Source organism: Urocitellus parryii, chromosome 6, assembly GCF_045843805.1.
Source record: "Urocitellus parryii isolate mUroPar1 chromosome 6, mUroPar1.hap1, whole genome shotgun sequence".
NCBI classification, from domain to species: Eukaryota; Metazoa; Chordata; class Mammalia; order Rodentia; family Sciuridae; genus Urocitellus; species Urocitellus parryii.
Window position 1 is genome coordinate 94,148,263 of NC_135536.1, and position 13,285 is coordinate 94,161,547.

Sequence of the window (13,285 nt, forward strand, 5' to 3'; positions counted from 1 at the left end):
ATGCAAATAAAGCAATATTGCCTTCAAACAGGTACATTGAACAGATGTGACACCAGCTATTTATTTTGCTTTTGTAGTTGAATACCTTAGAGTACGATGGAGAAGAAATTAGTGGCCTGGCACGATGCCCATTTGATGCCAGACAAACCAATGTTGCCCTCTTTGCTGGTAAGAACCTTTAGTGTAATGAATATAAATGATCCATGGTGCAGAAGGTGCAAAAGAATTTAAAGGAAGAAAAAAAAGCTCATAGACACCTTGACACCAGCATTTCAAAGGCTGAAATCTATGAACAAAATTTTTAAAAAGAGGAAATTAAAAGCAAGGATATTGTGGTGCTCAGGTATTCTGAACACGTGGCTCTGTTGTCAACTAAGCCAGTGACCCTGAATAAGTTGCTTAGCTTTTGATATTTAGATCCCTAATCTATAAAATTAAGTAATGCCCTGGGCCAAACAGTTAGAGGTTGATTGTGAGCATCAGGTGCAGGTTTGTTGTGTAGACAACGGTAACACAGGTGAAAGCACCAAAGAAGGTACAGCACGCTAGGTAGGCTGACACACTGCAGGATAATTATGGTTATTTTACCAAATTATAACTTCGGTTTCAGATGGGAAGCTGTATTCTGCCACAGTGGCTGACTTCTTGGCCAGTGATGCTGTAATTTATCGAAGCATGGGTGATGGATCTGCCCTTCGCACAATAAAATATGATTCCAAATGGATAAAAGGTACCTTTGAAGAGCCATGGCGTGGGGTCGCCGAGAATAGTGGGATAACTCATGTGGGAAGAGTAGCCAAGGCCATCAGGAAGCTCAGTGCATGACTTTATATTGTTCATCTGGAATAAGGACACCTGCTTTGGTGAATGAGAGCCTCTGTGAGGATTGAGGAGACTAGTGGGCATGTCAGGAGGGTTAGTTCATCCAGGCCTTTATCCAAAGATGACCTCAAAGTAAAACAAAATGAGACCCATCTTCTCTTGATGTACTGATTTGTCTAACTCTAAATGCACAAAATACTATGTGCTCACTCCTTTTTACCTGTCTTGGAAAGTTAATTGATTAGTCTATATCTGTAGTCGTTTTGTTCTTTAGATTTTAGAAGTTGAGTTTTTTTTTTTTTATTCTCAATGTAAGAGATTTTTTTCCCCTAGTTAAATAGGTTAATGAATAAATCTGTTGAAACAAAGACCTTTGCTGAGGTTCAGTTCCCTGCAGGCCTTTTTACAGTCCATTAGCTGACTTTGAAGACGGTGGGTTCCCTGAAGCTTGAACGCACCCATATTGGGACTCCTCTAAATCATGGCCTTGAATGTAACTATGCAACATCTGTCAGTCATACCTAGCAGTCGGGGTCATATGCTAATTAAATTATCCTTTAGGAACCAGTTCGTTTTCCATTTTTCTTTCAGAGCCACACTTTCTTCATGCCATAGAATATGGAAACTATGTCTATTTCTTCTTTCGAGAAATTGCTGTAGAACATAATAATTTAGGCAAGGCAAGTATATGTACTTGATTTGTATTGTGGACTTATACTGCATGGGATTGAGACCACTTTGGTAATTATGGATGCTCTCTTAGCATGTTTTCCAGCACTCAGTTCAATGCATGTAAGGCCAAGTTCAGAGCTGGGTTGCTTATGGTGAGAATAATTGCTAGAAAACACCTGAACAATGGCCAGAGTGGGAACAGCAGTCTTGGGCCTTGAGATGTTTTCATTTCTTTTCTGTCACCATAGAGAATGTTCTACAGGTACCCTTGAGCTATGGAGGCTCCTTTTACTCTCTTGAAATCCATTCATAGTGGAGACTTTTTTTCAGTGTCAAAAGGCAGTATAGAAAGTAGAGGCTCCTGTTCAATTTAAAGTGTTTCAGTAAAAAAAACACATGTGATCTCAAAGCATTGCAGTCCCTTCTATGCCACATTTCATTAACAGTATGAGAAGCAAAGTTAGAAAAGAGTAGGAATGATTTTCATTCAGCAGGCAGTCAGATAGCTCAGGTCTGGGGAGCAATTTTGGCAGAATAAGAAATTGGTCCTTTTTACTTGCAGGTAAATCTAGTTTACATTCTTACCATACAGACCCCTAGAGAGAAGGCTGCTAGATTCTTTTGAACCAGATATCTTTAGCATTTTCTGCCCCTCCCTGAAATAGCAGCATTTTGTTTCCATTCCTCTTCCATGTTCCTAACTCCCTTGCTTTGCTTTTGTCCCTGGGCAGGCTGTCTATTCCCGTGTGGCCCGCATATGTAAAAACGACATGGGTGGCTCCCAGCGGGTACTGGAGAAACACTGGACATCATTTCTGAAGGCACGGCTTAACTGTTCTGTCCCTGGAGATTCGTTTTTCTACTTTGATGTTCTGCAGTCTATTACAGACATAATACAAATCAATGGCATCCCTACTGTGGTAGGGGTGTTTACCACTCAGCTCAACAGGTAAGAACAGATCCCTGGCACTTCAAACGATATTCTGAGCTTGTTTGTCAGAACCAAGCATGGGCCCGTTGTCACCAGGCTCTTCTTGATGGCTTTCTTTCTTTCTCTCTCTCTCTCTTTTAGCATTCCTGGTTCTGCAGTCTGTGCATTTAGCATGGATGACATTGAAAAAGTATTCAAAGGACGGTTCAAAGAACAGAAAACACCAGATTCTGTTTGGACAGCAGTCCCTGAAGATAAAGTTCCAAAACCAAGGTAAAGAAAAACGTTGAAAAGGATTTTTTGTCTTGAACAAAACCCTGTGGACATTGGTAGCCTCATCCATCCATCCTCAGAGAACAGCTGGGCCAACCTCCCATACCAGGGAGGGGTCCTATGCAATTCTCTGACAAAGTCAGTAAACATGACCCTGTAACCTACCACCCCAAGAATGTGAATGTGAAGAACCCATTGAATTCAGGGTAATAGATTGCTTCTCTGGTTTTGCTGACTCTCTTTGCTTTCTTGACCTCTTCTTTCAAAATGTGCACTTACTCCTCTATATAGTTGGGGCGGGGTGGTGATAAATGAATACTGTTTTCCTTTCAGGCCTGGCTGTTGTGCAAAACATGGCCTTGCCGAAGCTTACAAAACCTCCATCGATTTCCCGGATGAAACCTTGTCCTTCATCAAATCCCACCCCCTGATGGACTCTGCTGTTCCACCTATTGCTGATGAGCCCTGGTTCACAAAGACTCGGGTCAGGTGAGATTGCATGGGCAACCGGACCCGTTGGCATATTGCCTGCTCTCTTGCTGTTGGCATCCAGCTCTGACTTCCCCACTTTCTCTGACAGGTACAGATTGACGGCCATCGCCGTGGACCGTTCTGCAGGGCCCCACCAGAACTACACAGTCATCTTTGTTGGCTCTGAAGCCGGTGTGGTACTTAAAGTTTTGGCAAAGACCAATCCTTTCTCTTTGAATGACAGCGTATTACTGGAAGAGATTGAAGCTTACAACCATGCAAAGTACGTATATTTTACGAGAACGCTCTTCAGCACTATCCAAAAATTTCCTGAATATTTCAGCTAGTCATTTCCTTTCAGCTCTCTGAATTAGTGGTGGTTTGGCATATTAGTGATTTTTTTTTCTCTCACTGAAATAAGTCCTGGACTTCTTTAGTTTTTTTGTTTGTTTATTTGTTTGTTTGTTTGTGTTTTGTTCCTTAGCTCACTAGGGCAAGGAAAATGAACAGTTGATAAGTTTAAAAATAATTCAGCCCTGTTTTTCACCTGTGGAAAATGAGAACATTTTAGCAGTACCCCTCTTACCTTGTAGATATATTTCAGGATGCTACATGTGGCAGACAGTTGGTTGCAAGCACACACATGCACAGAATATATTTATAGTTTTGCATTTTCTTCCAACCAGTAAAATATAAGAGATTATTTGGAAAATTAAAACAAACATAACATGGAGCAAAGGAGACTTAGGAGAGATCCAGAAACATGTTGCATGGAAAGATTTAAATTCATGAATCATTATCCTTTGAATTCCTTAGGGTCCAACATGTCCTTCCCGTGTGCAATTCCCTTTGACCATCCTAACAGGAAAGCAATCTTTATAAACCCATGTCCAGCCTGAAACTTAACCATCCATGGCAAAGACATAGCAGATGAATCACATAAATTATTAATTCCCAAACTGTGTCCTTGCCTGGTTTATTACCAAGACTACTCCTTAGGATTTCCCCAGTTCTCTGGAATTGCAAAACCATACCACATCTGCCTTGTATAGTTTTGTGTAGTTTTTGATTGACTAAACCTATGACTTCAACATGTATCCCATAAAATAGGTGCAATGCTGAGAACGAAGAAGACAAAAAGGTCATCTCATTACAGCTGGATAAAGACCACCACGCATTGTATGTGGCATTCTCCAGCTGCGTTATCCGCATCCCCCTGAGCCGCTGCGAGCGGTATGGATCATGTAAAAAGTAAGATCGTGTTTCGTTAGGTACACGGGGTTTATAGTCTCAAAACCTTGGATGATGAGAAAATTCACGCCACATTCTGTTTGGTTTCATACAGGTCTTGCATTGCATCTCGTGACCCATACTGTGGCTGGTTAAGCCAGGGAGCCTGTGGGAGAGTGACCCCAGGGATGCTGTAAGTACACTCTGCCATATTAACTAGGAACTGTCTCCTCCAGGTCTCTAAAGCTGGAAATCTTAGAGAACTTAACTGTTACACTACTTTTCTCTTTTCTTTTGCTCTCTTGTTTGTTTGTTTGTTGTTGTTGTTATTGTTTTGCTCTTTCTTTTTTTTTTTTTTTGATACGGGAGAAGGATAAAAGAAAACCTGAAATGTAAGAGGGTTGGGAAATTGTAGACATAGTAATATTTATGGAAAAGGGAAGCAGAAAAAAAAATACACTTCTGTTACACGTTCTCCTAAAATTTTAACAGAAATAGCCATTTTAGCAAGCTATGTTGAAATGTGGATTGGTTGTCTCTGCCCGTTCTTACTAATCAGTCTGTGTTCTTGGTTCTGCTCTGGATGTCACTTGTGTTCCTATGAAGGCCGCTAACTGAAGACTTCTTTGCTTTCCATAACCACAGCGTTGGAGGATATGAACAAGACACAGAATATGGCAACACGGCCCATCTAGGGGATTGCCATGGTAAGACGGAATCTTCCATTCCCTCCTGCCTCTTCTTTTGACATTTGCACGTGAACATTATTTTACAATCAGCCTTTTAATGACTTGGGACACATACCACCTAGCATTTAACTTGAACTTCGCAAAAGCTGAGCCGTTTGGTCATGGGGATTCATTAGAAAAGAATCTTACTTTTTTTTTTATTAATTTTTATTTTTCTTCACCATTTACAATTTTGTAGAAAATCTAGAGAAGAGTAGTCTAACCAGTAGGTTAATCTTTTAGTTTGTAGTCTTTTCTTTTGACTTTTTTAGTTAATTGGAATTCATAAATTTTTGCTTTCTTTTGGTTACTTTTTACTGATTACTTGTTCCTTTAATTCTTTTAGAAATTTTGCCTACTTCAACTACACCAGATTACAAAATATTTGGCGGTCCAACATCTGGTTAGTTTTTTTTCATTTTTTTGAATTAACAACCTTTTCTTTCCTTCAGTTCAGCATTTTCAGCCCCTTCTCCCCTCCTTTTGCGCAGTTTGGCAGCCCTTCATTTTTCTGCTTTGACTCATAATCCCACTGACGGCACCAGAAGACTGTTTCTCACTCAGCACTTCCCCCTGTGTAGCATGTTAACAGTCATCATTGACAAGGCACACCCCTTAAGAAAAGTCAAGTGGGTTGACATGAACTGCATTCCAGCTGCACGCACGCCCACCCGAGCTTCCTTCTTTCTCACCTTTGCATCATGAATGTTCCCTGTGGCCATCTGTGTTCAATGGATGGCAGGATCTCATAATTTTCCCCTTCTCACCTTCCCTAAGACCTAGTAAACAAATACACATTTCCCTCCAAAAAAATGTGTATTTATGAGTTTTAAAGACCTTTTTTGAATGTTTTGTGGGAATCCTGGGATCTCTGAATGTCATGGAGTCAGTGCTGTGAAAAAGGCTTCTGCTGGGTTTTGATGTACTACGACGTCCATGGGCTCTCCACATCCTCTGTCTATATCTGTTGAAGAGCCTCAGTTTGTAGGACTATGGCACCATTCTTAGTTGGGGTCTCTGTTTTAGCCTGAAAGCATTGGCCTACATTTGGAGGAAATCTACTTGGTAGAAATCAATAACAGGCCTGCTAAAAGGTTAAGTTATTCTCAGTTCTATTGCTTCTTCTGGGACACACTGTGATTTCATTTCTCAGGAGGGAGAAAAGGATAGCAGATCTTATGTATCAGAACACCCTTATTCTGTTTGTAAATACCATTTATTTTTGTGTGAGTTGATGCTAACTCTTTGGAAGAAATTCCCCAGGCATTTTGGAGAACATGGTACTTTACTGTAGACAGGAGGCCCTCAGTGCAGTTGAGAAGTCTACAGATAGACAGGAGGCCAGTGAAAAAGCAGAACAATCTCTCAGGCAGGGTTGGTTTATCAGGTCCAAAATCAAGTGTTTACCCGGACTTAACCATTTATTTTATGATGAAATTACATTGTAGCTTCCCCAGCAAAGGAAATAAAGTTTCCAACCATCTAGGAAAGTACTGTTTAAAATACACACACACACACACACACACACACACACACAGAGAGAGAGAGAGAGAGAGAGAGAGAGAGAGGAAATGATGTTGTCACACAAGAGAATGAGAAAATGGCAAATAATCTGCACTGGGATTTCTATTAGCTTTTCCATGGGCAGCATTAATACCACACAGACTTCAGTAGGAATGGCTTAATGTCTTTTGAAATCTGCTTAAAGTGTCTTTACTGTTAAATTTGAGGTTCTATTCGTCCCTTGAAAGAAAGGGATTTGGTGTAGTTTCCTCAGGTGTGTTTGTACAAAATCTTAGAACAAGCTTTCTCATTACATTAACTTAAAGTTTACTTAAAAATGCAACAGACCAATCAGAAAAGCCTTCTGATATTACCCATGTTAATGAACATCTGTTTGCCACCACAGACATGGAGGTATCTTCATCTTCTATTATCACAGTGGCAAGTATCCCAGAAATTACACCCAAAGTGATTGATACCTGGAGACCTAAACTGACGAGCTCCCGGAAATTTGTAGTCCAAGATGACCCAAACACTTCTGATTTTACTGATCCTTTATCGGGTATCCCAAAGGGTAAGGCCGCATCAGGGAACTCATCTCTAACTGTGCAGAAACCTGATTCCAAACACCTCCAAGAAGGGTGCCCTTCTAAGGTGGATCCAAGTGGAGCTGCTCTTACTGCCCCTCCAGTTCCACTGGCCACAGGGACTCTGGCATTCTGTGGTTGTATCTGAGTGCATTTGTGCAGAGATGAAAGGGGCGGAAAGCTGTTGAAGACATGGCTCGCGAAACAGCCACTCAGACAATCTAATCTGTGTTGATTTCTGTCTGGAGAAGCTGAGAGGCTGTTGAATATCAGAGAATTTCGAGGGTTGCCCTTGCAACATCAAAAAACAAAACTCACTAATTGCAAATATCCTCATATCAGATGTTTTGTCTAGGAGCCTTTCCCAGCCTCTCGTTTAGCTTCAATCCAAAGTGCAATATGAAAAGGATATGTGAGGTGACAAGTTGCTTGAATGCCACAAGCAATAAAGCATAACAGAGCACTTGTCCGTAACTATCACTTTCAGTCCATAACAGCAACAGTTATAAAATAGCTGTCTATTGCCTTTGCTTATTAGATATATTACTCCAGAAAAAAAAAATCTATTCCTTAGTGCTTACTAAACCATGGTATCAGGTTTCCAATCAGTTTTTAATGCACTGTTTTGTCGATTATGATTTACTTCTGTTGATTTTGGTTTTATATATTTTCATTGTAAACAATTTTATAATCATTCTTCTCTCTGCTTTGTTTTCTTTAGTAATATCATTTCTTTTTGCTTTTCTTTCTTGGTCTCTCACTATGCCACTGAATTCCATAACCCTGAACATAACCCCGAACAACTAATGTTCAAAGGCCTTAATACTAACCTAAAACAACACAATCTTCAAAATCCCTCTTACTTACTTATTCTGGGACAACTGTGTATATAGCGTGTAACAGACTTGGATACCTCTTAAACTAACATTTCTTTGATTGACTGTTAGATGTCTGTGGTTGCATTACAAATTACAATAATTAAAAACTATTTCAATCTTCTCCTTCTAGGTCTAATTTAAATATTTCTCAGATACCTCCAAATAATTTAATGATATTACTTAACTAATGCATAATATATTTCCTTACACTGTCTGGATTTCTTACATAGCAGGTTATTCAAGAGTGCTTCACCCAAAATAGAATGAAAAAAAAAAAAAAAGCAAACATAAAAGTATATTTAGCTATATGTAGCTAACAATGACCAAGTTTGTGACCAATCTATGTGTTTTTATCCAGTTAATTTAACATAATTGTATAACCATAATTATTTTAACATAATATATCTTCATGCTAACTCATACATTTCCCTAATCACAGCAGCTGCCTTTAATCCTGACTTATGAATTAGGAGAAAATCATGAGACAAAATATTTTATGGGATTAAAATTAGCTGTTTAGAAAATACATAACTTGTAACTCTATTCTTAAGGCAGAAATTGTTAACATTTCTAACAACTATTTAAAAAGAGGGATTGGAGGGGGAAAGAACAGAAAAATATAGATTAGAGTTATTCTGGTATCTGCATCAATCATATGTGGTTCTGGGGCTCCTATTGTGATTAAAGAAAAATGTATAACATATGTGGAATTTTGGAGTCTAACTGACCCTCCAAGCTAAGCACATGGACAGTGTCGAAGGTAGTGTTATCTCAGTGGAAGCCATTTGCTGTTTAACGTTGTTGTTAAAAGCACTTCATTCAAACCTGTCCTGTGTGTCTGTTGCAGGTGTGCGATGGGAAGTCCAATCTGGAGAGTCCAACCAGATGGTCCATATGAACGTCCTCATCACCTGTGTCTTTGCTGCTTTTGTTTTGGGGGCGTTCATTGCAGGGGTAGCAGTATACTGCTATCGTGATATGTTTGTCCGGAAGAATAGAAAGATCCATAAAGATGCAGAATCCGCCCAGTCATGCACAGATTCCAGTGGAAGTTTTGCAAAACTGAATGGTCTCTTTGACAGCCCCGTCAAGGAATACCAACAGAATATTGATTCTCCTAAACTCTATAGTAACCTGCTGACCAGTCGAAAAGAGCTGCCACCTAGTGGAGATACAAAATCCATGGTGATGGACCATCGAGGCCAACCTCCAGAGCTGGCCGCTCTCCCCACACCAGAGTCTACTCCTGTGCTTCACCAGAAGACCCTGCAGGCCATGAAGGGCCATTCAGACAAGGCCCATGGCCATGCAGCTTCAAGGAAAGAAACCCCCCAGTTTTTTCCTTCTAGTCCTCCCCCCCACTCCCCACTAAGTCATGGGCATATCCCCAGTGCCATTGTTCTCCCCAATGCTACCCATGACTACAATACATCTTTCTCAAACTCCAATGCTCATAAAGCTGAAAAGAAGCTTCAAAGTATTGATCACCCTCTTACAAAGTCATCAGGTAAGAGAGATCACCGGCGTTCTGTGGATTCCAGAAATACCCTCAATGATCTCCTGAAACATCTGAATGACCCCAACAGTAACCCCAAAGCCATCATGGGAGACATCCAAATGGCCCACCAGACACTAATGCTGGATCCCGTGGGACCTATGTCTGAGGTCCCACCCAAGGTCCCCAACCGGGAGGCATCACTCTATTCACCTCCTTCAACACTCCCCAGGAATAGTCCAACCAAGAGAGTGGACGTCCCCACCACTCCTGGGGTCCCAATGACTTCTCTGGAAAGACAAAGGGGTTATCACAAAAATTCTTCCCAGAGGCACTCTATATCTGCTATGCCTAAAAACTTAAACTCACCAAATGGTGTTTTGTTATCTAGACAGCCTACCATGAACCGTGGAGGATACATGCCCACCCCCACGGGGGCGAAGGTGGACTACATTCAGGGGACACCCGTGAGTGTTCATCTGCAGCCTTCCCTTTCCAGACAGAGCAGCTACACCAGTAATGGTACCCTTCCCAGGACGGGACTAAAGAGGACACCGTCCTTAAAACCTGATGTGCCACCAAAGCCTTCCTTTGTTCCTCAAACCACATCTGTCAGACCACTGAATAAATACACTTACTAGGCATCGAGTGTGCTATTCCTGTGTGGCTTTATCCTGTCCGTGTTGTTGAGAGGATGATGTTGTAAGGGTACCTTTAGGACAAGAGACTTGCTTGTATTTTAAAAGAACCAAGTGGCCAAAGAGACTGTCACTTTGGCAACATCAGAACTTGCCACATGTAGCGGCGGCAGCGAGGCTTCTGTGTATTGGCCTGAAAAACAAAGGAAGGTGCTGGTCATTCCATTTCTTTTATTGGAAGCTAAAGAGATGTGTAGCTCCCAAGGGCTACCTTACCAGTATCAAGAGCTGATACAGTACTCAGAAGAATCTGTGAACAAATACTTGAAAATGGGTTCAATTTAGACTGCCCTTGTGTGTGGTCTTCCCATTAAATGTGAACATTTTAATATGTATGCATTCACCTTGCCTCTTGCACAAATGTCAAAAAAAAAAAAAAAGATGGTAATGTCTCAAAGAAACAAACTCGTAGGTTACCAAGCAGTTTGCTAAAAATTCAGTCTTTGACCCAAACTGTAGCATTTTTTTTCATGTGTGGCATTTTTTTTTTCATGCCACCAACAAACTGTGTTGCAAGTATGTGTGTGCATGTGTGTATGTGTGTGTGTGTGTGAGAGAGAGAGAGAAAGTTCTGCACCCACTAGGATGTGTTTAGGTGCCCATTGTGTCTTTTTGTGCTATGGAGTTGTTTACATTGAGCATGACTGAACGAGACACCAACTTCTTCCTACAGCCCATTGGGTTCAGCTTTGAGGAAGGAACACAATTGAGGCTCCTTTGGCTGTCAAAATGATGAACTTAATTTATGTGGTACCCAATGCCAGAATGTAAGAGTTCCAAGTAATTTTGTGCTGCTATTCATTAAAACTTCTATTCCAGTCTTGCCACCTTAAGAAGCTAGAGATATTATGAGGTATATCCTTGATTTATCCACCAGTATTCGGTAGTAAAATTTGCCCGTCCACTGTGAATCAAAGCCTGAGTCACGCTATTTAACCTCGGACACACCATGAAGAGTTTATTTTGATTGTGTTTGGTTGTTTCCCATATATTAATTTTTTCCTCCTTGACCTCCTCCCAACCCCCAAGGCAAAAGAAAAATACAAAAATAAAAGACAAAAGAAAGGCATATGAGGACATTGTAATTGGCTTAGCAGGAAGGGTCATATGACCCAACGGTGGTGCAATCATGTTGTCTATGTTGTGTTATGTGAGAATTTTCTCCTAAGTCATGCAGGTAATGACAATATACTGTAAATACCACATGTGAGTTTACCTGAATCTGTGCATTTTGTGCCTTATTCATGAGAATGATAGAAGTACTAAAATATGTCAAGTGTTTTCAATATAGCACATCATTTACTGAGTGCCAGTTGTAAATGTTTTCCAACCAGCACCTGAAAAGACTTTTCAAAAACCATAAAAGCAACCTAGAACAATTAATTGTTAAACAATCCATCTGAATAGCAGCATTACCTCCTTTGCCATGATAAACATTCCACTCCTGCTTTCCTAAGGATGAGACGGTGATAATGTGAAGTCAAATGAGGTTTCCCGGGGAATGTGACACCTGCGGAAACCATCTAGAGTCATTTGTGCATAGTTTGGCAGAAACCACTTACAGTTGATGATGTGCAACCCCAATGACTATTTCAGTTAATATGCTGCACACCACCCAATTGTTTATTGAACCTAATCTAGAAAGGAACGCAGCAGAGGAAGGCTCCTGACCTAGTCAGACAAATAAGTTCAACTGATTTCCTGTGATCATGCTGATGTTACTTGGGGGAGGATGGGATGCAGACGACCAGATCATTTTTATACAGAATGTAGAATACTGATGCAGTTATTCTTTTCCTTTGAGAACATTGTTTTTTATAAAGAACATGATTTCCTGTGATCTCTGGAAGCTCAAAAGCTAAAATGTCTGTTCTTGAAACACTTCTGCTTTGCAACTAAAATATTACAGATTAATAATAAATTAAACCAACCAATGATAAACACTACTCAGTCCACCAACAACAAACGTGTTTGAATTTACCTTACCAATATTAATCCCAGCGTGGTAACTCTGTGTGACCCCAGATAACATTTTGTAACATTGTGCTGCCTTGTAGTTTGTAATGTGAGTTCTATCAGTATTTATGTTGGAATTTCTAACATTGAATCTAGTCTCTATCCTGTTAATTTAATTTTTAAATGCTTTATCCATTTGTGCAAAGGTAAACACAGATTGTATCTTTTTTAATGGTACGGCATAAAAAAAGTAACCCTAAAGTGAAGTGGCTCTATACTGTTTTATAGAGTACTTTAACATGTATAGATATCTTGTAAACTTGTATTGTGGATGTGTAAATAATATGTACTTTGGGTTTTTAACACCGCATGTAAAGTCAAAATAAAATATACAAATCATTATATCCTGCCTCTTGATATTGAAGAGGTTTATAATGTATCATATTTTCTAAGTCAGTGGACAGCAGTGAGAGTTTCTTTTAAAATCTACCAAAATATTCCTATCTGGAATGTTTGCTCTCTGATCACAGTTGCACTGCTGTGCTCTCCTTGGAAGGCTGATATTGAAGGCCAGCACCTCTGAAAAATGAGAGAGAGAGAGAGAGAGAGAGAGAGAGAGAGAGAGAGAGAGAGAGAATTCAGAGAACCAGATGAAATATGGCACAGCATCAGTCATCAAATGCTGTAGGCACACACTCAAGTGGCTCACAATGCTCATATATCTGTTTCAACAGACATTTTTAAAATTCATGATTTGTATCCCTATGTGAAATTTTAAAAGTAATTTTAGTTCAAAGTTATAACTAACAAATTGGGCTTTGGGGTATATGGAATTTCTCCATTTCATTGTTGTAGTGGAGTAGAATATATTAGAAGATACATTCCCTAAATATTGACATGGAAGGTAAAAATATGAATCCGTGATTCCTCCCTCAGCAGGTGATGGTTGGTGGCTGCCACTGCCCTCGTGGATGTTGAGGGTGGGAACCATTTCTGAGAGGTGATAGGATGGTTGCAGCGATACCTGCCCTCTTGGTTCTT

The 13,285-nt window shown here is 40.2% G+C and overlaps 1 protein-coding gene across 7 annotated transcripts in view; it reads left to right on the forward strand.

Moving 5' to 3' along the window:
* Window positions 1-12,611, forward strand: part of Sema6d (semaphorin 6D) — a 55,163-nt gene extending 42,552 nt beyond the window's left edge. For 2 of the 7 annotated variants that reach the window (XM_026390800.2, XM_077799607.1), the window contains exons 7-19: window positions 78-168; window positions 611-730; window positions 1,414-1,502; window positions 2,226-2,443; window positions 2,567-2,698; window positions 3,032-3,187; window positions 3,279-3,452; window positions 4,280-4,420; window positions 4,515-4,592; window positions 5,006-5,106; window positions 5,474-5,530; window positions 7,037-7,204; window positions 8,943-12,611. In XM_026390800.2, coding sequence (XP_026246585.1) covers window positions 78-168; window positions 611-730; window positions 1,414-1,502; window positions 2,226-2,443; window positions 2,567-2,698; window positions 3,032-3,187; window positions 3,279-3,452; window positions 4,280-4,420; window positions 4,515-4,592; window positions 5,006-5,106; window positions 5,474-5,530; window positions 7,037-7,204; window positions 8,943-10,231 — 2,814 coding nt within the window. In that variant the 3' untranslated portion in view covers window positions 10,232-12,611. The remainder of the gene's footprint in view (window positions 1-77; window positions 169-610; window positions 731-1,413; window positions 1,503-2,225; window positions 2,444-2,566; window positions 2,699-3,031; window positions 3,188-3,278; window positions 3,453-4,279; window positions 4,421-4,514; window positions 4,593-5,005; window positions 5,107-5,473; window positions 5,531-7,036; window positions 7,205-8,942) is intronic. The other 5 variants (XM_026390808.2, XM_026390815.2, XM_026390825.2 and 2 more) reach the window with 5 other exon arrangements.
* Window positions 12,612-13,285: the final 674 nt, after the last annotated feature.